Source organism: Oncorhynchus masou, chromosome 30 (genome assembly GCF_036934945.1).
Source record: "Oncorhynchus masou masou isolate Uvic2021 chromosome 30, UVic_Omas_1.1, whole genome shotgun sequence".
NCBI lineage: Eukaryota > Metazoa > Chordata > Actinopteri > Salmoniformes > Salmonidae > Oncorhynchus > Oncorhynchus masou.
The window spans coordinates 59,648,925-59,676,899 of NC_088241.1; the positions used below are offsets into that span (position 1 = coordinate 59,648,925).

General features: G+C 42.5%; 1 protein-coding gene and 1 long non-coding RNA gene across 5 annotated transcripts in view; both read right to left on the minus strand.

The window, feature by feature from the left end:
• Nucleotides 1–25,865, minus strand: part of LOC135522890 (GTP-binding protein Rheb) — a 41,956-nt gene extending 16,091 nt beyond the window's left edge. The window contains exons 1-6 of one of the 4 annotated variants that reach the window (XM_064949562.1): nucleotides 25,593–25,865; nucleotides 19,250–19,321; nucleotides 15,341–15,480; nucleotides 14,609–14,691; nucleotides 3,415–3,471; nucleotides 3,268–3,315 (exon numbers count right to left, since the gene is read on the minus strand). In XM_064949562.1, coding sequence (XP_064805634.1) covers nucleotides 3,268–3,315; nucleotides 3,415–3,471; nucleotides 14,609–14,691; nucleotides 15,341–15,480; nucleotides 19,250–19,321; nucleotides 25,593–25,644 — 452 coding nt within the window. In that variant the 5' untranslated portion in view covers nucleotides 25,645–25,865. The remainder of the gene's footprint in view (nucleotides 1–3,267; nucleotides 3,316–3,414; nucleotides 3,472–14,608; nucleotides 14,692–15,340; nucleotides 15,481–19,249; nucleotides 19,322–25,592) is intronic. The other 3 variants (XM_064949564.1, XM_064949563.1, XM_064949566.1) reach the window with 3 other exon arrangements.
• Nucleotides 21,820–23,203, minus strand: LOC135523213 (uncharacterized). The gene is made up of 2 exons (XR_010452798.1): nucleotides 23,151–23,203; nucleotides 21,820–22,619 (listed from the first exon to the last, which is right to left on the minus strand). It is a non-coding gene; the product is annotated as an uncharacterized LOC135523213 (long non-coding RNA).
• Nucleotides 25,866–27,975: the final 2,110 nt, after the last annotated feature.

Sequence of the window (27,975 nt, forward strand, 5' to 3'; positions counted from 1 at the left end):
TCAATGGGGCCAGCGTGTGTGCATCACCTCAATGGGGCCAGCGTGTGTGCATCACCTCAATGGGGCCAGCATCACCTCAATGGGGCCAGCGTGTGTGCATCACCTCAATGGGGCCAGCGTGTGTGCATCACCTCAATGGGGCCAGCGTGTGTGCATCACCTCAATGGGGCCAGCGTGTGCATCACCTCAATGGGGCCAGCGTGTGTGCATCACCTCAATGGGGCCAGCGTGTGTGCATCACCTCAATGGGGCCAGCGTGTGTGCATCACCTCAATGGGGCCAGCGTGTGTGCATCACCTCAATGGGGCCAGCGTGTGTGCATCACCTCAATGGGGCCAGCGTGTGTGCATCACCTCAATGGGGCCAGCGTGTGTGCATCACCTCAATGGGGCCAGCGTGTGTGCATCACCTCAATGGGGCCAGCGTGTGTACATCACCTCAATGGGGCCAGCGTGTGTACATCACCTCAATGGGGCCAGCGTGTGTACATCACCTCAATGGGGCCAGCGTGTGTACATCACCTCAATGGGGCCAGCGTGTGTACATCACCTCAATGGGGCCAGCGTGTGTGCATCACCTCAATGGGGCCAGCATGTGTACATCACCTCAATGGGGCCAGCGTGTGTGTATCACCTCAATGGGGCCAGCATGTGTATGAGGAAGGGAATGGCAGACAACATTTACTGCTTTGAGGTGGCTGTGCCCCATTTCCTGTTTATTCTGGGAATGACTGAGAGGGAGAGTAGGGAAGAGGAAGCAGAAACAAAAAAGGAAGGAGGAGGAAAGACGTAGAGCGATGAGTGAGTGACCCATTTTCAGAAAAGCATCAGGCTGGCAGTGTGTACTACACTATACTACAGGCCTGGTAAAAGACAGAAGACAGTGTGTAGTATATTATTCAGCCCTGGTAAGAGACAGTAGACAAAAATACTACTGCTACACTGTCTTCCTACAACTACGAGACAGTCTTCCCACACCTACAACTAGACAGTCTTCCCACACCTACAACTAGACAGTCTTCCCACACCTACAACTAGACAGTCTTCCCACACCTACAACTAGACAGTCTTCCCACACCTACAACTAGACAGTCTTCCCACACCTACAACTAGACAGTCTTCCCACAACCACTACTAGACAGTCTTCCCACAACCACTACTAGACTGTCTTCCCACAGCGAGACTGACTGTCTTCCCACAGCGAGACTGACTGTCTTCCCACAGCGAGACTGACTGTCTTCCCACAGCGAGACTGACTGTCTTCCCACAGCGAGACTGACTGTCTTCCCACAGCGAGAACTGTCTTACGAGACTGACTGTCTTCCCACAGCGAGACTGACTGTCTTCCCACAGCGAGACTGACTGTCTTCCCACAGCGAGACTGACTGTCTTCCCACAGCGAGACTGACTGTCTTCCCACAGCGAGACTGACTGTCTTCCCACAGCGAGACTGACTGTCTTCCCACAACGAGACTGACTGTCTTCCCACAACGAGACTGACTGTCTTCCCACAACGAGACTGACTGTCTTCCCACAACGAGACTGACTGTCTTCCCACAACGAGACTGACTGTCTTCCCACAACGAGACTGACTGTCTTCCCACAACGAGACTGACTGTCTTCCTACAACTACAAATACTACTAGACTGTCTTCCTACAACTACAAATACTACTAGACTGTCTTCCTACAACTACAAATACTACTAGACTGTCTTCCTACAACTACAAATACTACTAGACTGTCTTCCTACAACGAGACTGACTGTCTTCCTACAACTACAAATACAACTAGACTGTCTCTCCTACAACTAGACTGTCTCTCCTACAACCACTACTAGACTGTCTCTCCTACAACCACTACTAGACTGTCTCTCCTACAACCACTACTAGACTGTCTCTCCTACAACCACTACTAGACTGTCTCTCCTACAACCACTACTAGACTGTCTCTCCTACAACCACTACTAGACTGTCTCTCCTACAACCACTACTAGACTGTCTCTCCTACAACCACTACTAGACTGTCTCTCCTACAACCACTACTAGACTGTCTCTCCTACAACCACTACTAGACTGTCTCTCCTACAACCACTACTAGACTGTCTCTCCTACAACCACTACTAGACTGTCTCTCCTTTAACCACTACTAGACGGTCTTCCTACAACCACTACTAGACTGTCTTCCTACAACCACTACTAGACTGTCTTCCTACAACCACTACTAGACTGTCTTCCTACAACCACAACTAGACTGTCTTCCTACAACCACAACTAGACTGTCTTCCTACAACCACAACTAGACTGTCTTCCTACAACCACAACTAGACTGTCTTCCTATAACTACAACTATTATTACACCGTCTTCCAATAACCACCACCACTCCACTTTCCTCCCATACTTTCTACATTCTCATGTTAGGAATTAGGCCTAACTAACTGACTGACCCTGCCTGCCTTCTCCAAAACAGAGCCTGAGCCAAAGACTGCTTAGAGCAGACTGGACTACTGTTTACCAGCTAGTGTCAATGTGCCAGCAGGCCAGTAGTCTAGTTTAGTGGAGTCTGGACAGCCAGGGAATGGCATTGAGTGGGAGATGGATTTCCAGGGAGATCTTTCAAGATTGTCAAATTTTGCAGTCATCTATCCATGCCTTCAAAACAGGCTACTAGGGGCAACAGTGAGCGCTATTACCACCAAGTAGTATTGGGTTTTGCCAGGACCTTGTGTATGAGGGTTGTGGATAAGTGTAATCTCATGACTCTGGATCAGAAGGGTAAGTGTTCGACCCCAGTCGTGGATACTGGTTTTCTTTTAAAAAAATGTACCCCATCCAAAACTTTAACCCTTACCTTAACCATTCAGAATGAGTGACTAAACTTAACCCTTAACTTCAAAATTTAACATTTGGAGAAATGGAATGCTAGAGCAGGAGAAACAAAAACACAGAAATTTGACGTTTGGAGAATGTGGTTATACATCTATTTCTGCAGTGAGACAGAGCTTGTTGCAATTTCTCCCTCCGTGCAAAAGATGTGGAGTCGTATATGGCAGGCCCATAAAATGACAGGACATTAAGTCGTAAAGGTTTATTCCAGCCCCGCACCCTCTGCTGAACCAATGTACTTTCTCTCCACTCGGACAGCTGAACAGGTCTCCACAGAGTCAAACATAACGGCAAGACAGAACAGTAAATCCCTGTTAAATCTAATTTAAGAAAATGAAAACAACTGTCCTCTGGGAAGACTAGCTGTGTGTGTGTGTGTCATACCGTTCCATGTGTAGATCTTTCTTGTTCCCCACCAACATGATGGGTACTCTGCAGAAGACAAAGTCCTGTCAGTCAAACGAATCAGTGAAACACTGTGTATATATATATATATTGAAACCTTGTCAGATAGCGGATCAGTCTACTTACTGTACTTTACCCACCATATCCAATAATTTTTCGTGGATAACTTTTATTACTTCAAAACTACAAAAGAAAACAAAAAAAAGGTCATTCAATCTTTTATGATCAGCCCAAATAAAAAGAAAGCATTAAATAAAACTCCTACTCGACACAAGACCAGAGTCAACATAACATTACTAAATCTATTCTCAAGAAATCATCTTACAAAGGCTATACAGTTGAATAGTTAACAATTGGGTCTAGAAATGTGTGTAAAAATGCTTACTTGTACTTAAATGCATTCTTAAATGGGTGTAAAGCTTGTAAAGGTCGGACAATGTTAAATCTGCAACATGTTGGTGTCCAGCATATCAATTGGCTTCATTCTCTGTCCCCGGCACCTCTAGTCTGTGTGTGTGGGCGCGTTTGTGTGCGAATAAGCAGCAACACCATCTGAGAGCTAAGTGGGTGCTGATCCATCCACATCTTCACAATAACAATAATAAGAGGGATAAATTAAACCACGGCCTTTTATCACCTACATAGATTTTTAATAGGGGCCTCATCAAAAGATAATAATTTGCTCATTAAATGCGTTACATTGGTATGGATTTGGAGAGGGCTGATGGGAGGCATAACCTACCATGATTACATTGACAAACGTTGCCTAACGACCAGACTGGGACAAAATCAGGGCTGCGTTCAAAAAAAAAAAGAAAAGAGGACTGTTGCAGTTGAACCATTGCTTGAAATCGATACGACATAAGCTTTGATACGAAAAGAAACCTCCCTCAAATGAGAAGAACCATCAATACTACTGTACTTAATGTGCCATTTCAATACTACTGTACTTAACAATGTGCTTTTTGTTTGCTTGTTAGATGCCTTTCCAACATCTAGTTGAGGAATGTTGTTCCATCAGTGTCATAGTCTACTGTAGAGGCCTATATAACTCAACCCAACGTAGCAGGCGTATAATAAATGCCTTGGTGTCGTAGCTTTTTTTCTGGTCCTGAGGAGAAAAAGAAGAGGGGGAGGTTCTCTTCTGCACTGTTGAACCAATCCAGTAAATGTGGAGGAGAAGTTAAGATGGGGAGTCGCCTTGTTAACGTCCAAAAGGAGAAGTCGAGTCACAGGCTCTCTTTCCATTTCCTCTGAAAATCAGATGCATCTGTTTATTTTAAACCCGGCAGAGGGTGAGCTAGACCTGACGCAGGGTTTGAGACGCAATATAAAATGATGAACGTTGAGTCCCAATCTGGTCAGTAGAAATACATGTAAATCAATGGGGATATTAACTAAATTTGACATCATTAACTGGCCAGTAGGAAGACATGACGGGATGGGGTGAGGAACAGATTTCTCCAGGCAACGTCTCCCTAGGCCCGCTCCCATGGCATCTTACATAAGTCTCTGGGGCACACACACACAGCATCCTAGGCTCCAGTACAATAGTCTTACACAGGACAAAGCATTTGCTACAGTATGAATCCTGTTGAAATGATTGTCTAGAAATGTATGGAGGAATTACAGGAGAGAAAATGCAGTAGTAGAGTTATCAGGAAGCCCTTGAAAGAGAGATTCTGGGTCACTTCTGGCGCCGACAGAGATGGCCGCCTCGCTTCGCGTTCCTAGGAAACTATGCAGTTTTTTGTTTTTTTATGTGTTATTTCTTACATTAGTACCCCAGGTCATCTTAGGTTTCATTACATACAGTCGAGAAGAACTACTGAATATAAGATCAGCGTCAACTCACCATCAGTACGACCAAGAATATGACTTCCGCAAAGCGGATCCTGTGTTCTGCCTTTCAACCAGGACAACGGAATGGATCCCAGCTGGCGACCCAAAAAAACGACTCCGTAAAAGAGGGAAACGAGGAGGTCTTCTGGTGGACTCCGGAGACGGGCACATCGTGCACCACTCCCAATCATTCTTCTCGCCAATGTCCAGTCTCTTGACGACAAGGTTGATGAAATCCGAGCAAGGGTAGCATTCCAGAGGGACATCAGAGACTGTAACGTTCTTTGCTTCACAGAAACATGGCTCACTGGAGAGACGCTATCGGAGTCGGTGCAGCCAGCGAGTTTCTCCACGCATCGCGCCGACAGAAACAAACATCTTTCTGGTAAGAAGAGGGGCGGGGGCGTATGCCTTATGGCTAACGAGACGTGGTGTGATCACAGAAACATACAGGAACTCAAATCCTTCTGTTCACCTGATTTAGAATTCCTCACAATCAAATGTCGACCGCATTATCTACCAAGAGAATTCTCTTCGATTATAATCACAGCCGTATATATTCCCCCCCAAGCAGACACATCGATGGCTTTGAACGAACTTTATTTGACTCTTTGCAAACTGGAATCCATACATCCTGAGGCTGCATTCATTGTTGTTGGGGATTTTAACAAGGCTAATCTGAAAACAAGACTCCCTAAATTGTATCAGCATATTGATTGTGCAACCAGGGCTGGCAAAACCTTGGATCATTGTTATTCTAACTTCCGCGACACATAAGGCCCTGCCCCGCCCTCCTTTCGAAAAAGCTGACCACGACTCCATTTTGCTGATCCCTGCCTACAGACAGAAACTAAAACAAGAAGCTCCCACGCTGAGGTCTGTCCAACGCTGGTCCGACCAAGCTGATTCCACACTCCAAGACTGCTTCCATCACGTGGACTGGGACATGTTTCGTATTGCGTCAGGCAACAACATTGACGAATACGCTGATTCGGTGTGCGAGTTCATTAGAACGTGCGTTGAAGATGTCGTTCCCATAGCAACGATTAAAACATTCCCAAACCAGAAACCGTGGATTGATGGCAGCATTCGCGTGAAACTGAAAGCGCGAACCACTGCTTTTAATCAGGGCAAGGTGACTGGTAACATGACCGAATATAAACAGTGCAGCTATTCCCTCCGCAAGGCTATCAAACAAGCTAAGCATCAGTATAGAGACAAAGTAGAATCTCAATTCAACGGCTCAGACACAAGAGGTATTGGCCAAGTCAAAGTCCAGACCTGAATCCAATCGAGAATCTGTGGAAAGAACTGAAAACTGCTGTTCACAAATGCTCTCCATCCAACACCACTGAGCTCGAGCTGTTTTGCAAGGAGGAATGGGAAAAAAATTCAGTCTCTCGATGTGCAAAACTGATAGAGACATACCCCAAGCGACTTACAGCTGTAATCGCTGCAAAAGGTGGCGCTACAAAGTATTAACTTAAGGGGGCTGAATAATTTTGCACGCCCAATTTTTCAGTTTTTGATTTGTTAAAAAAGTTTGAAATATCCAATAAATGTCGTTCCACTTGTTGTTGATTCTTCACAAAAAATACAGTTTTATCTTTATATTTGAAGCCTGAAATGTGGCAAAAGGTTGCAAAGTTCAAGGGGGCCGAATACTTTCGCAAGTCACTGTATATACTGTACTCTATCATCTACTGCATCCTTATGTAATACATGTATCACTAGCCACTTTAACTATGCCACTTTGTTTACATACTCATCTCATATGTATATACTGTACTCGATACCATCTACTGTATCTTGCCTATGCTGCTCTGTACCATCACTCATTCATATATCTTTATGTTCATATTCTTTATCCCCTTACACTTGTGTATAAGACAGTAGTTTAGGAATTGTTAGTGAGATTACTAGATGGTTATTACTGCATTGTCGGAACTAGAAGCACAAGCATTTTGCTGCACTCACATTAACATCTGCTAACCATGTGTATGTGACAAATAAATTTGATTTGATAATGGGCTTTTCCTGGTTAAATAAAATATGACTTTAATTTTGGTCAACTCTCTGCAGTCAGTAGAACTTCTGTACTTGTTCATTCTCGTATTAACGGCGAGAGTGAGAAGCTGACAGAGAAGGAGACAGAGAGAGAGAGAGAGAGAGAGACAGAGAGAGAGACAGAGAGATCCTGGAGGGGGAAATCAATCATTTCCAGGCCCAGGGACATGTACTAGTCTGTGGCGACCTAAATGCCAGAACCGGCCAAGAACCTGACACCCTCAGCACACAGGGGGACAAACACCTGCCTGCAGGTGACAGCATTCCCTCCCACATATGCCCCCCTAGACACAACTATGACAACATAACCAACAAAAACAGGTCACAACTCCTGCAGCTCTGTCGCACGCTGGGTATGTACATAGTCAATGGTAGGCTTCGAGGGGACTCTTATGGTAGGTACACCTACCTATAGCTAATATCTTGGCAGTAGTACTGTAGACTACTTTATCACTAACCTCAACCCAGAGTCTCTCAGAGCGTTCACAGTCAGCCCACTGACAACCTTATCAGACCACAGCAAAATCACAGTCTACTTGAACAGAGCAATACTCAATCATGAGGCATCAAAGCCAAAGGAACTGAGTAACATTAAGAAATGCTATAGATGGAAGGAATGTAGTTTGGAAACCTACCAAAAAACAATTAGGCAACAACAAATTCAATCCCTTTTAGACAATTTCCTGGGTAAAACGTTCCACTGTAATAGTGAAGGTGTAAACTTGGCAGTAGAAAATCTTAGCAGTATATTTGACTTCTCAGCTTCCCTATCAAATCTCAAAATCTCAAATAGAAAACCGAAGAAAATGAACAACAATGACAAATTATTTGATGAAGAATGCAAAAACCTAAGAAAGAAATTGAGAAACCTGTCCAACCAAAAACATAGAGACCCGGAAAAACCTGAGTCTACGCCTTCACTATGGTGAATCACTAAAACAATACAGAAATACACTAAGGAAAAAGAAGGACCAGCACGTCAGACATGAGCTCAATGTAATTGAAGAATCCATAGACTAACCACTTCTGGGAAAATTGGAAAACACTAAACAAACAAAGAATTATCTATCCAAAATGGAGATGTATGGGTAAACCACTTCTCCAATCTTTTTGGCTCTATAACAAAGAATAAAGAGCAAAAACATAAAAACTGCTCAAAAAAATAAAGGGAACACTAAAATAACACATCCTAGATCTGAATGAATGAAATAAATCTTAAATAATTTACATAGTTGAATGTGCTGACAACAAAATCACACAAATTATCAATGGGAATCATATTTATCAACCCATGGAGGTCTGGATTTTGAGTCACACTCAAAATTAAAGTGGAAAACCACACTACAGACTGATCCAACTTTGATGTAATGTCCTTAAAACAAGTCAAAATGAGGCTCAGTAGTGTGTGTGGCCTCCACGTGCCTGTATGACCTCCCTACAACGCCTGGGCATGCTCCTGATGAGGTGGCGGATGGTGTCCTGAGGGATCTCCTCCCAGACCTGGACTAAAGCATCCACCAACTCCTGGACAGTCTGTGGTGCAACGTGGCGTTGGTGGATGGAGCGAGACATGATGTCCCAGAGGTGCTCAATTGGATTCAGGTCTGGGGAACGGGCGGGCCAGTCCATAGCATCAATGCCTTCCTCTTGCAGGAACTGCTGACACACTCCAGCCACATGAGGTCTAGCATTGTCTGGCATTAGGAGGAACCCAGGGCCAACCGCACCAGCATATGGTCTCACAAGGGGTCTGAGGATCTCATCTCGGTACCTAATGGTAGTCAGGCTACCTCTGGCGAGCACATGGAGGGCTGTGCGGCCCCCCAAAGAAATGCCACCCTCACCATGACTGACCCACCGCCAAACCAGTCATGCTGTAGGATGTTGCAGGCAGCAGAATGTTCTCCATGGCGTCTCCAGACTCTGTCATGTCGGTCACATGTGCTCCGTGTGTACCTGCTTTCATCTGTGAAGAGCACAGGGCGTCAGTGGCAAATTTGCCAATCTTGGTGTTCTCTGGCAAATGCCAAACATCCTGGGCTGTAAGCACAACCCCCACCTGTGGACGTCGGGCCCTCATACCACCCTCATGGAGTCTGTTTCTGACCGTTTGAGCAGACACATGCACATTTGTGGCCTGCTGGAGGTAATTTTGCATGGCTCTGGCAGTGCTCCTCCTGCTCCTCCTTGCACAAAGGCGGAGGTAGCGGTCCTGCTGCTTGCTTGTTGGAGGCCTCCTCCACGTCTCCTGATGTATTGGCCTGTCTCCTGGTAGCGCCTCCATGCTCTGGACACCACACGGACAGCCACAGCAAACCACCTTGTCACAGCTCGCATTGATGTTACATCCTGCATGAGCTGCACTAACTGAGCCACTTGTGTGGGTTGTAGACTCCGTCTCATGTTACCACTAGAGTGAAAGGACCGCCAGCATTCAAAAGTGACCAAAACATCAGCCAGGAAGCATAGGAAGTGAGAAGTGGTCTGTGGTCACCACCTGCAGAACCACTCCTTTATTGGGGGTGTCTTGCTAATTGCCTATAATTTCCACCTGTTGTCTATTCCATTTGCACAACAGCATGTGAAATTTTTTGTCAATCAGTGTTGCTTCCGAAGTGGACAGTTTGATTTCACAGAAGTGTGATTGACTTGGAGTTACATTGTGTTGTTTAAGTGTTCCCTTTATTTTTTGAGCAGTGTACATGATCAAATACAAATCTTAGAATCAACTATTAAAGACTACCAGAACCCACTGGATTCTCCAATTACCTTGAATGAGTTACTGGAAAAAATAAAAAAAACTCTCCAACCCAAAAAGGCCTGTGGTGTTGATGGTATCCTTAATGAAATTATCAAATATACAGACAACAAATTCCAATTGGCTATACTAAAACTCTTTAACATCATTCTTAGCTCTGGCATCTTCCCCAATATTTGGAACCAAGGACTAATCACCCCAATCCACAAAAGTAGAAACAAATTTGACCCCAATAACTACCGTGGAATATGCGTCAACTGTAACCTTGGGAAAATCCTCTGCATTATAAATAACAGCAGACTCGTACATTTCTCAATGAAGACAATATACTGAGCAAATGTCAAATTGGCTTTTTACCAAATTACCGTACAACAGACCACGTATTCACACTGCACACCCTAATTGACAAACAAACAAACCAAAACAAAGGCAGTCTTCTCATGCTTTGTTGATTTCAAAAAAGCCTTCAACTCAATTTGGCATGAGGGTCTGCTATACAAATTGATGGAAAGTGGTGTTGGGGGTAAAGCATACGGCATTATAAAATCCATGTACACAAGCAACAAGTGTGCGGTTAAAATTGGCAAAAAACACAAATTCCTTCACACAGGGTCGTGGGGTGAGTCAGGGATGCAGCTTAAGCCCCACACTCTTCAACATATATATCAACGGATTGGCGCGGGCACTTGAAAAGTCTGCAGCACCCGGCCTCACCCTACTAGAATCCGAAGTCAAATGTCTACTGTTTGCTGATGATCTGGTGCTTCTGTCACCAACCAAGGAGGGCCTACAGCAGAACCTAGATCTTCTGCACAGATTCTGTCAGACCTGGGCCCTGACAGTAAATCTCAGTAAGATCAAAATAATTCTGTTCCAAAAAAGGTACAATCGCCATGACCACAAATACAAATTCCATCTAGACACTGTTGCCCTAGAGCACACAAAAAACTATACATACCTTGGCCTAAACATCAGCGCCACAGGTAACTTCCACAAAGCTGTGAATGATCTGAGAGACAAGGCAAGAAGGGCATTCTATGCCATCAAAAGGAACATACATTTCAACATAACAATTAGGATCTGGCTAAATATACTTGAATCAGTCATAGTGCCCATTGCCCTTTATGGTTGTGAGGTCTGGGGTCCACTCACCAACCAAGACTTCACAAAATGGGACAAACACCAAATTGAGACTCTGCATGCAGAATTCTGCAAAAATATCCTCCGTGTACAACGTAGAACACCAAATAATGCATGCAGAGCAGAATTAGGCCGATACCCACTAATTATCAAAATCCAGAAAAGAGACGTTAAATTCTACAACCACTTAAAAGGAAGCGATTCCCAAACCTTCCATCACAAAGCCATCACCTACAGAGAGATGAACCTGGAGAAGAGTCCCCTAAGTAAGCTGGTCCTGGGGCTCTGTTCACAAACACACCCCACAGAGCCCCAGGACAGCAGCACAATTAGACCCAACCAAATCATGAGAAAACAGAAAGACAATTACTTGACACATTGGAAAGAATGAACAAAAAAACAGAGCAAACTAGAATACTATTTGGCCCTAAACAGAGAGTACACAGTGGCAGAATACCTGACCACTGTGACTGACCCAAACTTAAGGAAAGCTTTGACTATGTACAGACTCAGTGAGCATAGCCTTGCTATTGAGAACGGCCACCATAGGCAGACATGGCTCTCAAGAGAAGATGTGCTCACTGCCCACAAAATGAGGTGGAAACTGAGCTGCACTTCCTAACCTCCTGCCCAACGCATGACCATATTAGAGAGACATATTTCCCTCAGATTACACAGATCCACAAAGAATTTGAAAACAAATCGAATTTTGATAAACTCCCATATCTACTGGGTGAAATTCCACAGTGTGCCATCACAGCAGCAAGATTTGTGACCTGTTGCCACGAGAAAAGGGCAACCAGTGAAGAACAAACACCATTGTAAATACAACCCATATTTATGCTTATTTATTTTCCCTTGTGTACTTTAACCATTTGTACACTGTTAAAACACACACACATATATACACATATATATATATATATATACATATATACACACACACACACACACACATATACACACACATATACATATACATACACACGTATATACATACACACATACATATACACATATATATATACACATACGTATATACACACACACACACACACACACACACACACACACACACACACACACACACACACACATATATATATATGACATTTGTAATGTCTTTATTGTTTTGAAACTTCTGTATGTTTACTGCTAATTTTTTATTATTTATTTAACTTTTGTATATTATCTATCTCACTTGCTTTGGCAATGTTAACATGTTTCCCTTGCCAATAAAGCCCCTTGAATTGAAAGACAGAGAGAGACAGCAGAAAGAAAAAAAGCACAGAGACCCAAATAATGGTGAATTACGCCTTCATTACTGTGAGACTAAAAAAATGTTTAAAAAAATCCAAACAAGAGGAATAAGTGGTGACATATGGTCAACCCATTTTAAAACACTCTACAACACCGTTCAAATTGACACAAATGCAGAACAACGTCAAATTCATGAAAAGTTTAATGTTTTAGAAAAAGCTATAAAGGACAATCAAAATCCATTGGACTCCCCAACTACTGACCAGGAGCTCTATCAGAAACTTCAGGCCCTCAAATTTTAAAAGCATGCAGACCTGATTACATCCTAACTGAGATGCTCAAATTCACTAGTGCAACATTTCAATTGGCTATATTAAAACGGTTTAATTTGATCCTGAGTGTAGGTTATTTCCCTGACATCTGGAATCAAGGACTCATTTTTAACCCCAATCTTTAAGAACGGAGACAAATTTGACCCTAACAATTACAGAGGCATTTGTGTGAACAGTAACCTGGGGAAGGTTTTCTGTAGTATGATAAATGTAAGAGTTCTAATCTTCCTTAATAAGCACAATGTCTTGAGTAAAAGCCCAACTGGATTTATACCAAAACATTGCACGACTGATCATATTTACACCCTACACACCCTGATAGACAAACATGTCCACCAAAATAATACCAAAATATACGCTTGCTTTATCGACTTCCAAAAAGCATTTGATTCGATTTGGCATACAGTACTGTTCTACAAAGTTATTGAAAGTGGTGTAGGTGGTGAAACATATGACATAATTAAATCAATGTATTCTGGGAATACATGCATCATTAAAATTGGCAAGAAAATAACAGAATTCTTTAACCAGGGGCAGGGCATTCGCCAGGGTTGCAAGCTGAGCCCTGCGCTCTTCAATACTTACATCAACAAATTGGCCACTATTCTAGAAAAATCCTCAGCCCCTGGTGTTCGTCTCCACAATTCAGAGGTTAAATGACTACTCTTTGCAGATGACCTATGCCTGCAGTTACCCACAGAACATGGCCTACAGCAGAGCCTGGACCTGCTAGAGCAGTACTGCCAGACCTGAGCCCTGGCAGTAAAACCCAAAAAGACTAAAATAATGATTTTCCAGAGAAGATACAGATCTCATGGAATTAGGCTCTTGCTCAAAGCCAAAATGCTGAGCCTGAGCTATATCTTTAGAAAACACAATGCATGCTATTTCACCATCACATTAGGCTAATTTCAAAACTGGATATATTCAAGAAACAGAGCATAGCTCAAATGCAGGTAAAATTGGTACTAGGCTACTATTTCTGGCCTTTTAGACAATTCCATAATATCGACGTGGCAGAATAGCAACCTTCTAAAATTACTGCATTTCCAGTATTCACTCAGGTAGAAAACAGAAAGTGGACTTTAGTCAATAAAAAAAACCACTCTTCAAATCAATATAAGGGATTCTCGCTGCATTCACAAACAACAGTGTTTAACCTGGAGCAGTAGCACAACACAGGATATATTACGGTATAGGACTACTATCATTAGATATTCCCACGAGTGTTGGAGTACTCACTACAGAGGCCTTACTCCATCTAAACGCTCCTATACAGCCCTTATATATATATGACACAGAGAGAGAGAGAAAGAGAGTGTGTAATTGAGAGATGGATGTAGTGAGGAAAGAGAGTTGGATGGAGAGGAAGCCAGTGAGAGGGGAGAGATGGTGAGGTTAAGAGAGAAGAGGCAAGGGAGGAGAGAGATGGAATGATTTGATCTCCAGCTGACATGGAGGCAAGGTAGAATACACCCCCCCCACATGCACTAGAAACGACCATCTCTGATTCATATATTTCAGCTACCTCTAATACTGCAACATACAGAAGCCCTGTTCCATATAATAGCATACAGATAGAAATGTGAAAGATCAGAGGCACTATTTGTAATATAATATTCACCAAAATAACATACTACACGTCTTCCCTTTCAAACGTGACTAGATCTTTAATTTCAAACTAGCAGAGGCACCAAATAATGAGATTTTCATTGAGAACGCATTGATTTGGCAGGTGTTCGAGCTCACTTTGAATAATAATAGCTGCAATGGTTTATTCATGCCTTTTATGAGAGAGAGAGAGAGAGAGAGAGAGAAGAGCTACCAGATAGATTCAAAGAAACCTTAAGCGACGAGATCACTCAGGGATAAGCAACGAAGCTTTAGCAGCAGTATGAAGGGGAGGGCGGAGCTTACCTACCTTTTATTTGACGTGACAGAATACACCAAAATGTATCCGTTGATGTCTATGGAGTAGGTCTGTGGGAAAATGGAGTATTCATCCTGCCAGAGAGAAAGAAGCCTTTTGTGGAAGGATTTGTCAAACATCAGAGAGAGAGAATGTCTACCCTATGATGGGAAAAATTAGGAAATGTAGCTACTGTATGTGGAATGAGGCTGAATAAGGATGTCAATTGAGATCTAATCTACACGGCCCCTGGTCCGGTCTACACGGCCCCTGGCCCGGTCTACACGGCCCCTGGTCCGGTCTACACGGCCCCTGGTCCGGTCTACACGGCCCCTGGTCCGGTCTACACGGCCCCTGGTCCGGTCTACACGGCCCCTGGTCCGGTCTACTCGGCCCCTGGTCCGGTCTACACGGCCCCTGGTCCGGTCTACACGGCCCCTGGTCCGGTCTACACGGCCCCTGGTCCGGTCTACACGGCCCCTGGTCCAGTCTACACGGCCCCTGGTCCAGTCTACACGGCCCCTGGTCCAGTCTACACGGCCCCTGGTCCAGTCTACACGGCCCCTGGTCCAGTCTACACGGCCCCTGGTCCAGTCTACACGGCCCCTGGTCCAGTCTACACGGCCCCTGGTCCAGTCTACACGGCCCCTGGTCCAGTCTACACGGCCCCTGGTCCAGTCTACACGGCCCCTGGTCCAGTCTACACTACACCTGGTATTAAAAATATTTTATGTTGGCTCTCACAGTGGCCCACTGGCAGTCTGACCACAACATTCTGATGTGTGAGAAGTCTCTCCACTGGTAAGAGGGACACACCTGTCCAGCTGTGTCCACCAACTGCAGGTGGTACTCCTGACCATTCACTGTGATCATCTTTGTAAACGCTGAGGAGAGAGAGAGAAAAGGAAGACTAAAGTTGTGTTTACAATGGCAGTCATTCTGATCTTTTGGTCACCAATTGGTCTTTTGACCAATCAGATAAACTCTTTTGCTGTGTATTGGGCTGCCTGTGTAAATGCAGCCTTAGAGTTCCTAAGTGATTCTACCCACCTACAGTTCTGTCAGAGGTATTCTAAAAGAACATCGAATTAGCAAGACAAGTAGACACACAAAGAACGTCTCATTCATTACAAATAAGAATGCCATTTCTCCACATCGCTTTGATGAGCCCATGACAAATCATGGTGAAGCAGAGAGAGAAGTAGGGCAACATGTTGATGTGGTGCTGAGATCATAACACAGTGGAAGTGAAGTGTTTAAATCAACTAGAACAGGCAGGACTGTGACACATTCTGATTGGGCTGTGACTCTGGATGACTGGAACTGAACTTCCTGCCTGCCGACTGCCCAACAGACTACAGGCTACTCCCAACGGGCTACTCCCAACGGGCTACTCCCAACAGGCTACTCCCAACAGGCTACTCCCAACAGGCTACTCCCAACAGGCTACTCCCAACAGGCTACTCCCTCCGAGCTCATGGGCAAGACCACATGTACACCGCTTTCTTCTTCAAGGTGAGTGGAGGTGAAAACCCATTTCCACCCTTGTGCTTCATCACAGAAGGTGAAAACCCATATCCACCCTTGTGCTTCATCAGAAGGTGAACACCCATATCCACCCGTGTGCCTCATCACAGAAGGTGAACACCCATATCCACCCTTGTGCCTCATCACAGAAGGTGAAAACCCATATCCACCCTTGTGCCTCATCACAGAAGGTGAAAACCCATATCCACCCTTGTGCCTCATCACAGAAGGTGAAAACCCATATCCACCCTTGTGCCTCATCACAGAAGGTGAAAACCCATATCCACCCTTGTGCCTCATAACAGGTGGTGGTGGAGGTGAAAACTAGGAGGTCGACCGACTAATCGGAATTGCCGATTAATTAGGGCTGATTTCACCATTTTTGGACACCGATCATGGCCGATTACATTGCACTCCACGAGGAGACTGCGTGGCAGGCTGACTACCTGTTATGTGAGTGCAACAAGGAGCCAAGGTAAGGTGCTAGCTAGCATTAAATGTATCTTATAAAAAAACAATCAACCAGTCTTAACATAATCACTAGTTACTACACATGGTTGATGATATTACTAGTTTATCTAGCGTGTCCTGCGTTGCATATAATCGATGCGGTGCCTGTTAATTTATCATTGAATCATAGCCTACTTCGCCAAACGGGTGATTTAACAAGCGCATTTGTGAAAAAAGCACTGTCGCTGCACCAATGTACCTAACCATAAGCATCAACACCTTTCTTAAAATCAATACACAAGTATATATTTTAAAACCTGCAAATTTAGTTAATATTGCCTGCAAACATGAATTTCTTTTAACTAGGGAAAATGTGTCACTTCTCTTGCAACAGAGTCAGGGTATATGCAGCAGTTTGAGCCGCCTGGCTCGTTGCAAACTGTGTGAAGACTATTTCTTCCTAACAAAGACAGCCAACTTCGCCAAACGGGGGATGATTTAACAAAAGCGCATTTGCGAAAAAAGCACAATCGTTGCATGACTGTACCTAACCTTAAACATCAATGCCTTTCTTAAAATCAATACACAGAAGTATATTTTGTTAAAAGAAATTCAGGTTAGCAGGCAATATTGAACTAGGGAAATTGTGTCACTTCTCTTGCGTTCATTGCACGCAGAGTCAGGGTATATACAACAGTTTGGGCCGCCTGGCTCGTGAAATAATTTGCAGGAATTTATGACATAACATTGAAGGTTGTGCAATGTAACAGCAATATTTAGACTTATGGTTGCCACCAGTTAGATAAAATACAGAACGGTTCTGTATTTCACTGAAAGAAAAAATGTTTTGTTTTCGAAATGATAGTTTCCAGATTTGACCATATTAATGACCAAAGGCCCAAATTTCTGTGTGTTATGTTATAATTAAGTATATGATTTGATAGAGCAGTCTGACTGAGCGGTGGTAGGCAGCAGCAGGCTCGTAAGCATTCATTCAAACTGCACTTTTGTGCGATTGCCAGCAGCTCTTCGCTGTGCTTCAAGCATTTGAGCTGTTTATGACTTCAAGCCTATCAACTCCAGAGCTCGCTAGCGGGGTGCACGCTAATAGCGTTTCAATCGGTGACGTCACTCACTCTGAGACCTTGAAGTAGTTTTTCCCCTTGCTCTGGAAGGGCCGTGGCTTTTTTGGAGCGATGGGTAACGATGCTTCGTGGGTAGCTGTTGTCGATGTGTTCCTGGTTCGAGCCCAGGTTGGGGCGAGGAGAGGGATGGAAGCTATACTGTTACACTGGCAATACTAAAGTGCCTATAAGAACATCCAATAGTCAAAGGTATAGGAAATACAAATCGTATAGAGAGTAATAGACCTATTATTCCTATAATAACTACAACCTAAAACGTCTTACCTGGGAATATTGAAGACTCATGTTAAAAGGAACCACTAGCTTTCATATGTTCTCATGTTCTGAGCAAGGAACTTAAACGTTAAACTTTCTTCTCCAACACGTTTTTGCATTATTGAAACCAAATTGAACATGTTCAAACAAACATATATTTTTATTTTATTTTTTAAAGCCGATTAATCGGTATTGGCTTTTTTTGGTCCTGCAATAATCGGCATCGGTGTTAAAAAATCAAAATCGGTCGACCTCTAGTGAAAACCCATATCCACCTTTGTGCCTCATCACAGGTGGTGGTTCTGTGGTGACCGGTGGGCTGGGATCACAGGTGAGCAGAGGGGGTTTTCTTCAGTGGCTTATTTAAGCGCGACACACACACACACCACACCGAAATAGCAGGAAAGACAGCCAAATCCACATCGCAACTGTAGTATAGTAGAATCATGTTTGTAGAATGAAAGCCAGCACAATTTATAAATGGGAAGCATTCTACGTTCCTGGGCTTAGAGATGCAGCTGAGGCCGATCAAGCATTTCATTCACAAAAAAATAAGCCCTGGCTGGCTAAAAATAACTAGACGTTCCTTTCACCGGAGGCTGCATGGATGGAAGCTCCCCAAGCCTTAAGACACCGTAGATACAGTAGGCAGGAACACCGTCTACCCTAGGAGCGTTAAGCTACTGTAACATGCATTAAGCTGTGTGCTCCGTGCTAACAAAGGGAGCAATGCCATACCAACAATGTGTATTGCGCGCATGTATGTCTGACTGAAGCGCGCGCGTGTGTGTGTGTTATTGGTTTGTCTAACTTTGAGAGACTATAAGTGAGGTAGACCACTACCTTCTGTCAAAACGACTGTTCATTCACAAACATCAGAAATGCTCCCCTGGCTCTCCACGCAAATAGTTTGTAGTGGCGATGAAACAGAGTCCTCCAACACAACCCACTAATAAAAATGCTCCTATTGAAGAGAGAAATAGAGTGCATGTGTGTGTGCAAACAAGTGTGTACATGGGTGCCCTTTCTAATAGTGTGTGTACTTATATATTGTTGTTTTGTGGTGTGGTTTTCATATAAACCCCTGGGCTTCCAACCACACCTGCACACCCCTTAAAAAAAATATCTGTATTGTTTTCTCTGGTGCAAATAAATAAATAAAGTGTCTGCTGAGTCAGAGTTGTGTGAACTGAATGAGGAGCCTAGAAACATGCACCTGTCTGTGTCCAGAACTCAGAAACCTGGAGGGGGACCGGTGATGACATCACACACTTACTGTTTTCAATGGTTGGGTCATATGAGTCGACAAACTGGCCTTCCACAAACTGTATTGTCAAGGAGGATTTACCTGCAAAGGAGAAAATGGAGAATCTTCGCTGATCGATGTCCTTTGATTAACATATGTTGTAATTCATCAGCATTATAGGGAAAGGCCAAATACTCTGACTTCCTTGTGTAAATGCAGAGGTCTTACTCCATCTAAACGCTCCTATACAGCCCTTATATAATATATACATGTCGCAGCCTGTTGCTATAACAAAAGAGAGTGGAGTACTGCTATGCATGGTTGGGGAGAGACATGAACTCTCTCGCTCTGTGGGAAAAGCCCGGAGGAGTGGAGCGTCAGAATGAATGAGAAGCTCGCTCCCATTGTCAACGCTCTACTAGTCTCGCATCAATGCTGAATGATCACCTCCCAGTCCAAAATTAACTATCTTGTCTCCCCGGGAGGTGAAAATCCAGGGACACACACATGCAGATGATTGAGATTAATAGAAAATAGTTTGAAATGCTTTCAGATTCTTTGTGGATTCCACTTGTAGTATGTTGGACTCTTTCAGCGAAGGATAGTCACAATGTGTAGGAAATGTACACCATTCGAATACGGTTTCAGTTTAGGTTTGAGGAAAACACATTGGAAAAGCACAGAATGAGTTGTGGAAAAAAGAATGTCATCATTGAGTAAAAGTAAAGTTACCTTAATAGAAAATGACTCAAGTAAAAGTGAGTCACCCAGTAAAATACTATTTGAGTAAAAGTCTAAAATTCACACCGTGATATCACACTGATTTGTCTGGTTAAAAAAGTTGGCTTGGGCCAGACTAAATGGGTCAAATAGAAATAGATTGAGATTTTTGATCATTTTGAATTAAATACAGTTGAAGTCAGAAGTTTACATACACCTTAGCCAAATACATTTAAACTCAGTTTTTCACAATTCCTGACATTTAATTCTAGTAAAAACTCCCCGTTTTAGGTCAGTTAGGATCACCACTTCATTTTAAGAATGCGAAATGTCAGAATAATAGTAGAGAGAAATATTTATTTCAGCTTTCATTTCTTTCATCAAATTCCTAGTGGGTCAGAAGTTTACATACACTCCATTAGTATTTGGTAGCATTGCCTTTAAATTGTTTAACTTGGGTCAAATGTTTCAGGTAGCATTCCACAAGCTTCCCACATTAAGTTGGGAGAATTTTGGCCCATTCCTCCTGACAGAGCTGGTGTAACTGAGTCAGGTTTGTAGGCCTCCTTGTTGGCTACACACTTTTTCAGTTCTGCCCACAAATGGGATTCTATAGGATTGAGGTCAGGGCTTTGTGATGGTCACTCCAATACCTTGACTTTGTTGTCCTTAAGCCATTTTGATACAGCTTTGGAAGTATGCATGGGGTCATTCTCCATTCGGAAGACCCATTTGCAACCAAGCTCGAACTTTCTGACTGATATACTGAGATGTTGCTTCAATATATCCACATTTTCCTGCCATCTATTTTGTGAAGTGCACCAGTCCCTCCTGCAGCAAAGCACCCCCACAGCATGATGCTGCCACCCCCGTGCTTCACGTTTGGGATGGTGTTCTTCAACTTGCAAGCCTCACCCTTTTTCCTCCAAACATAGTGATGGTTATTGTGGCCAAACAGTTCTATTTTGGTTTCATCAGACCAGAGGACAACATTTGTCCCCATGTGCAGTTGCAAACTGTAATCTGTCTTTTTTATGCAGGTTTTGGAGCAGTGGTTTCTTCCTTGCTGAGCGGCCTTTCAGGTTATGTCGATATAGGACTCATTTTACTGTGGATATAGATACTTTTGTACCGGTTTCTTCCAGCATCTTCACAAGGTCCTTTGCTGTTGTTCTGGGATTGATTTGCACTTTTCACACCAAAGTACGTTCATCTCTAGGAGACAGAACGTGTCTCCTTCCTGAACGGTATAATGGCTGTGTGGTCCCATGGTGTTTATACTTGGGTACTATTGTTTGTACAGATGAACGTGGTGCCTTCAGGCGTTTGGAAATTGCTCCCAAGGATGAACCAAACTTGTGGAGGTCTACCATTTTTTTCTGAGTTCTTGGCTGATTTATTTTGATTTTCCCACGATGTCAAGCAAAGAGGCACTGAGTTTGAAGGTAGGCCTTGAAATACATCCACAGGTACACCTCCAACTGACTCAAATTATGTCAATTAGTCTATCAGAAGCTTCTAAACCCATGACGTTATTTTCTGGAATTTTCCAAGCTGTTTAAAGGCAAAGTCAACTTAGTGTATGTAAACTTCTGACCCACTGGAATTGTGATTCAGTGAATTATAAGTGAAATAATCTGCAAACAATTGTTGGAAAAATTACTTGTGTCATGCACAAAGTAGATGTCTAACCGACTTGCTAAAACTGTAGTTTGTTAACAATAAATTTATTGACCCCAACCTAAGTGTATGTAAACTTCCGAATTTAACTGTACTTAAGTATAATTTCAAGTTCCTTATATAAAGAATGCACTATGCAGAAATTGCTCCGCCATTTCCTGGTTGCTAAAATTCTACATTTCAGTTTGAGAGAGCAAACAAGCAGTCAAAAATAATGTTTATTCAGCTGTTTGAAGCCGGTGTACAAAAGCCATAGTAAAAGATGTATAAACGAAACTGCAGAAGGGGAAGCATAGAAATAACGCACATAGAACAGATCTACTGCTTCTTAGATTTGCTTTCTAAGAGAATGAAAGATCTATAACTCACATTTCTTTGTGAATTTGGATAGCTCGCCCAAAAAGTTACATATTGTTGTTTAAGTGAAACAGGTGGCACCATTACCTTTTTTTACAGATAGCCAGGAGCACACTCCAAAGCCCAGACATAATATACAAAGCCTTGTGTTTAGTGAGTCCACCAGATCAGAGGCAGTAGTGATGACCAGGGATGTTCCTTGGATAAGTGTGTGAATTTGACCATTTTCCTGTCCTGCTAAACATTCAAAATGTAACGAGTACTTTTGGGTGTCAGGGAAAATGTATGGAGTAAAAAGTACATTATTTCTTTTAGGAATGTAGTGGTAAAAGTAGTCAAAAATATAACATAGCAAAGTCAAGTAAAGATACCCCAAAAAACAACTTAAGTTCTCAGCCTGGTTTGATGAACACCATTGGAAATAGCCTACATCAGGTACCAACAACTAGATTCAGCCGGGGGCCAAAGTTTTTATGGTGCAGTCTTTCAGATGGGACGCTGAAACGGGTGTCTGACTCTGTCGTGTCACTCTGATCTCTCCACCTGACAGATGATGTGTGATGAGCGATCCGGCACAACAGTTGTCACCGTGCATCACGGAGGTGGGTGCTTCACATTGATGGTGGATGAGGGGAGTTTCTCCCTACGATGTAAAGTTAGTAGAAAAGTTTGATATAAATCCAATCAGTTATAATTATTATTTGTATACGACCACATCTCTATTATGCGTTGGAATACTTGGATTTCAAAAATTAAAATCACTTTCCAAAATAATACAACTTTTAAAAATATATATATTTTAAACTGCTCAAAACCTGTGGGGGGGCCAAATAAAACCACCCGCAGGCCCCACCAGTTGGGGAACCATGGCCTACATAATGTTAACCCGGTTTCACACCAGTTTTCAGTTTGGTTTGCTGATGACACATTAGAAATGCATCATTCTAACCAGGTTATCAAACCTGCTAGCAGTTTAAGTGTGACGAGAACACAGGCATCCTCTGAACTATAAATAGACCCTGCGACAAAAACATCTGAACATACAGTTCTCTCTCTGTAATTGTATGCGACCTCAAAACAATGCCCAGATGCAGGAGTTGCAGATTATGCAGCGACCTGACACAATGTGTGGAGAAACAGGAAGGAGTAGTGTATTCCATGGCTCTGTACAAACCAATTTTCTCCTTCCTCTTCAGTGGCTTTAATGAGGCACGGGCCAACGCCTATGAACACAGGACAGATTTAAAGATTCAGCATGACTATCACAAAGACTGGAGACATGCCAATTAACAGATTGGCTATGTATGAGTCGCTGTAACGCACTGCGGGTGTCCTTTTGAGTCTTTAGTATACAGTACAACATATGCAGCATATTATAGTAGGAAAGCTGAACATGTTTTTAGTAAAACAGGATGAATAGCTGGAGTACAATAATATGGCAAACAAGGTTTTATGAGGACATGAAAATGGGGACATTACCAATTGTCTTTAGAATGTATGTGAACACTGGAAATGACAGGCGGAACATTTCATCCTTATACTGTCGTCTATGGTCTTGATTTTCTTGGACTTGTCTTGTGAATGAACCAAACTAAATGGAAAGGTCTATAGTTTACTGCCATGATTTTGCAACAGGGATTTTACTACAGTTGTGGTGTACATTTGTACAGCAATGGTGGAAAAATATTATTAAAAAGTTTGCTTAACTATGCTTTGAGGTCCAACATTATTCCATGTTCTTTGTGAACCAAAGCCTTGTCGTCTTCTTCTAATGCACCCAAAGGGGAAAGTCATTCAGGAGCAACGAAGAGTAATCAGATTATGTTGCTGAGTTTGGTCAATTCAAAAGTCACAGTTAATGATGAATGTTTTGGACAGGTAACCTATCCACTGTTCACTAGCATATGGAATGTCATTTGATGTAACAGCCAAATTCCTTCATAAAAAGCTACCACAATCACATTAATGCTTCTACTCTCCTGAGTCGTGACATCCCAGCTAGCACATAACGTTCCGAGAACCATATGTTTCATAAGAGCATGTGAGTTATAGATCAATCATCCTACTTGAAAACAAGTCTAAAAAGTGGTAGATCCATTATGTGCGCTATTTCTATGCTTCCCATTCTTAAGTTTAGGTTTTTGGGTCTTTAATTTTTGGTTTTGTACAGATTTAAACAGGTCAAACAACAATATTTTTGGCTATAGAAAATATATTTGACAGCGATTCAGATGGTACAATGATTCAATGATTCTGATTAGCCTATTTTGTCACAAACTGAAATTAGGTAAACTATTATAGTTTTAGCAATCAGGAAATGGCAGAGTGATTTCTGCAAAGTGATACTAACAGAATGTTTCCTAAAAGTTCAAACATGATTACATTGAATAAAAATGTTGGTAATGTTCTAGGAATGTTCTCAAACAGTTCAGAGAATGTTAAGAAACAACGCTCTCCTATGGGAATTTCAATAACTCAATACAATGTTCTCAGAACATTTAGAAACATTTCCATGAAAAACAAGAAACCATTAGTAATGTTCAAAGAACGTTCTACGAATGCTATTGAAAAAAGTTGTGTTTTCAGTGACCAAACTCTCTATCTTGTAAAGTGTGTTGGCTGTGCCCATTAATTGGCCACACCTGATCTTAATGAGTGCTTGTTTCCTTTGATATATGGTGTTTGAATAGACTAAACGGAACAGCTTTCTATGAGTAAAAAACTATAAAATTAAAAAAAACACATGGCATGTTAGCTCCATCCTGGTGGCGGCAGTGGACTAATTACATGGATAGAGAACTGAAGATCATAGGTTTGAATCTCTCTGACACCGTGCTACAATAAATAAATAAAAATACATGTTCGAATGTCTAAGCAAATTCATTTCCATTTGTCCCACCTGTGCTTGGAGTTCAACATACTAAACTAGCAGTGTTAGTAAAAGTCTTATTGAAACATTTTAAAGTTATTAAAAAACCATCAAATAAACTATGATTTCCATTCTCAGAACGTTAATAAAAGCTCCCAGGAAAACTGTCACGGAACCATAGTAAAACGTTATCAGAACCTCCCTGCAACCTAAAAACGAATTGCTTCGTTCACAGAATCAATGGGAAACAAAAAAACGTTCGTTTCCACAATTTTAAGAAACCAAATGTGCCAGCTGGGGTACTAAGTCCCAGCATCAGGACCGCTCCTGCTGTGGCGTCAACTCCGTCTTGCCAGTTAGCGTCTTGCGTAAGCACATTGACGTAACAAAAAATATAAAACATGATATAAAGTAATGTGCATAACGCAATTAACTATAGACTGCCATTTAAACTGTGATTTCAGTGGGAGGCCTACTAACGCTGGCTAATAGAGGAAGGCCTATGCTACAGTTCTAAACAAAATCTCTAGAGTCGTGGGTTTCCAGTTGAGTGACATTCAGCTGACTGGCTGATTCAACAGCAACAATTGACCAGGCAGCGGACATTGTTGTAGTAGCCGCTCGACATGAGCATGCCGTTGACATCTGGCTAGTTGTATGTGAAGCTATCGTCATTGAACTCGCCTACATAGAAACCGCACAAGAAACCTCGCCACCACTGAAAACGACTGAATTGCGCCCACTTACCGACGGATCTGTAGCCCAGGACGGCGATTTTTCGGGATTTCGGCTGCGGCATCTTTTAGCAGCGACACTACATCAAAATTATCAAAAGCTGGAACAGATCTCAAATGCTATGTTAAAAACAACAAGGACCAGAATTGCACCTGCAATTAGCTCGTTTAAATAAAAATAACTATTTAGCGAAAAGTAGTCACGCATTTGTACACTATACCTCACTCCCAAAGAAATATTCATGAATGCCCACTGTTGGTTGGTTGCGCTTACGCAGAAAGGAGGGTCTCTGTCCTCTTCTTGAGCTGCGGTTGGATACGGTTTATTCACCGTTTTTAGAAGCACGAAATTCATTGGCTCTCAAAGATTACAACGACTGGAGAATCTACTATCAATTCCGTTATGATGGCACTCTGACCGCAATTTCTGTCATGTAGAAATGTCAAGAAAGGTAACTCGCGCATGATGTGTTATGAGTGTCACAACTAAATATTGAGGTTTAACTGAGAACGTGTGCAGATCCTTCTGTGGGTACAGATCATATTGGCCTTTTTAGAAATATATAGGTATCATATTTATTATTGACATGAATTTGCAATTCGAAACAAAGCAGTTCCAACCAGAAAGTCAGCAGCAGACGAGACGACATGGGCGCATAAATCTCACCTTGCATGGGTTCATTGAGAATGGGTTTATAAAGGTTCTGGTCTCTGCTGCCATCTTGTGGTGCCTTATATACTTGCAGTACATTTAACTTCATATTATAGCAATGATTCCATTCACTGTTACAGAATACAACGTCACATTGAAACTGTAAAGCGCCACCAGCGAGGAGAGGACTGACTACTGACAATCTCCCATAATTATCCCAATGAGGCAGAGTGGGGTTAAATTAGGAAATATTTGGTGAGATCACATGCTGTTGCATGCTGGGTCTCGTAGTTTCTTGCCTCAATATATTTCTGCCAATAATGTACAAAGGATATGGTCTTCAGATATGGATCAAAGGATATAGATCAGATTTCTGAAAGTAGTCTATGAGCCAGGAAAACTATAATCCATGGATCATATTTCTGAAAGTAGTCTATGAGCCAGGAGAAACTGTAATCCATGGATCATATTTCTGAAAGTAGTCTATGAGCCAGGAGAACTATAATCCATGGCTCACTGCGAGCTAAAAATGGATGAGAATAAAATCTGCACAACACACAAAAAACACATATCAATAGATATGTATGTATTTGTAAGTTTGAGTAGTTTTTTTTCTTCCATACCAGATAAATACAAGGCTTACAATACATCTGGTCAACATTATGCAAAAAAAGTCCCCCAAAAAACATGATTGTCACTCAATGTGCTTCACAAAAATGCTCAATGAATAAATAGTCTGTCCAACTTAAAATATTTACAATATTAACAATAATGACCGCAATTAATTAAGCTTTGGATCTGTTGACCTGACGAAAAACTTGGTGTGGACGTTTACAGGCCAGCTTTTTTTCCTCCTGCCAGCACGACGATACTAATAGCGACCAAAGCGATGGCAGCATAAACATTTAAGATTTCACTTTCTTTCTTAATGCCGGTTCAACTTTAGCTATACATGTCAAACCGCTTCACCTTATTAACAAACATTGTAGAAAATATATATATATACACAGTGGGGAAAAAAAGTATTTAGTCAGCCACCAATTGTGCAAGTCCTCCCACTTAAAAATATGAGAGAGGCCTGTAATTTTCATCATAGGTACACTTCAACTATGACAGACAAAATGAGGAAATAAATCCAGAAAATCACATTGTAGGATTTTTAATGAATTTATTTGCAAATTATGGTGGAAAATAAGTATTTGGTCACCTACAAAAAAGCACGATTTCTGGCTCTCACAGACCTGTAACTTCTTCTTTAAGAGGCTCCTCTGTCCTCCACTCATTAGCTGTATTAATGGCACCTGTTTGAACTTGTTATCAGCATAAAAGACACCTGTCCACAACCTCAGTCACACTCCAAACTCCACTATGGCCAAGACCAAAGAGCTGTCAAAGGACACCAGAAACAAAATTGTAGACCTGCACCAAGCTGGGAAGACTGAATCTGCAATAGGTAAGCAGCTTGGTTTGAAGAAATCAACTGTGGGAGCAATTATTAGGAAATGGAAGACATACAAGACCACTGATAATCTCCCTCGATCTGGGGCTCCACACAAGATCTCACCCTGTGGGGTCAAAATGATCACAAGAACGGTGAGCAAAAATCCCAGAACCACACGGGGGGACCTAGTGAATGACCTGCAGAGAGCTGGGACCAAAGTAACAAAGCCTACCATTAGTAACACACTATGCCGCCAGGGACGGCGTAGTGTAAAAACTCAACTCGTCGTGTTTGGAGGACAAA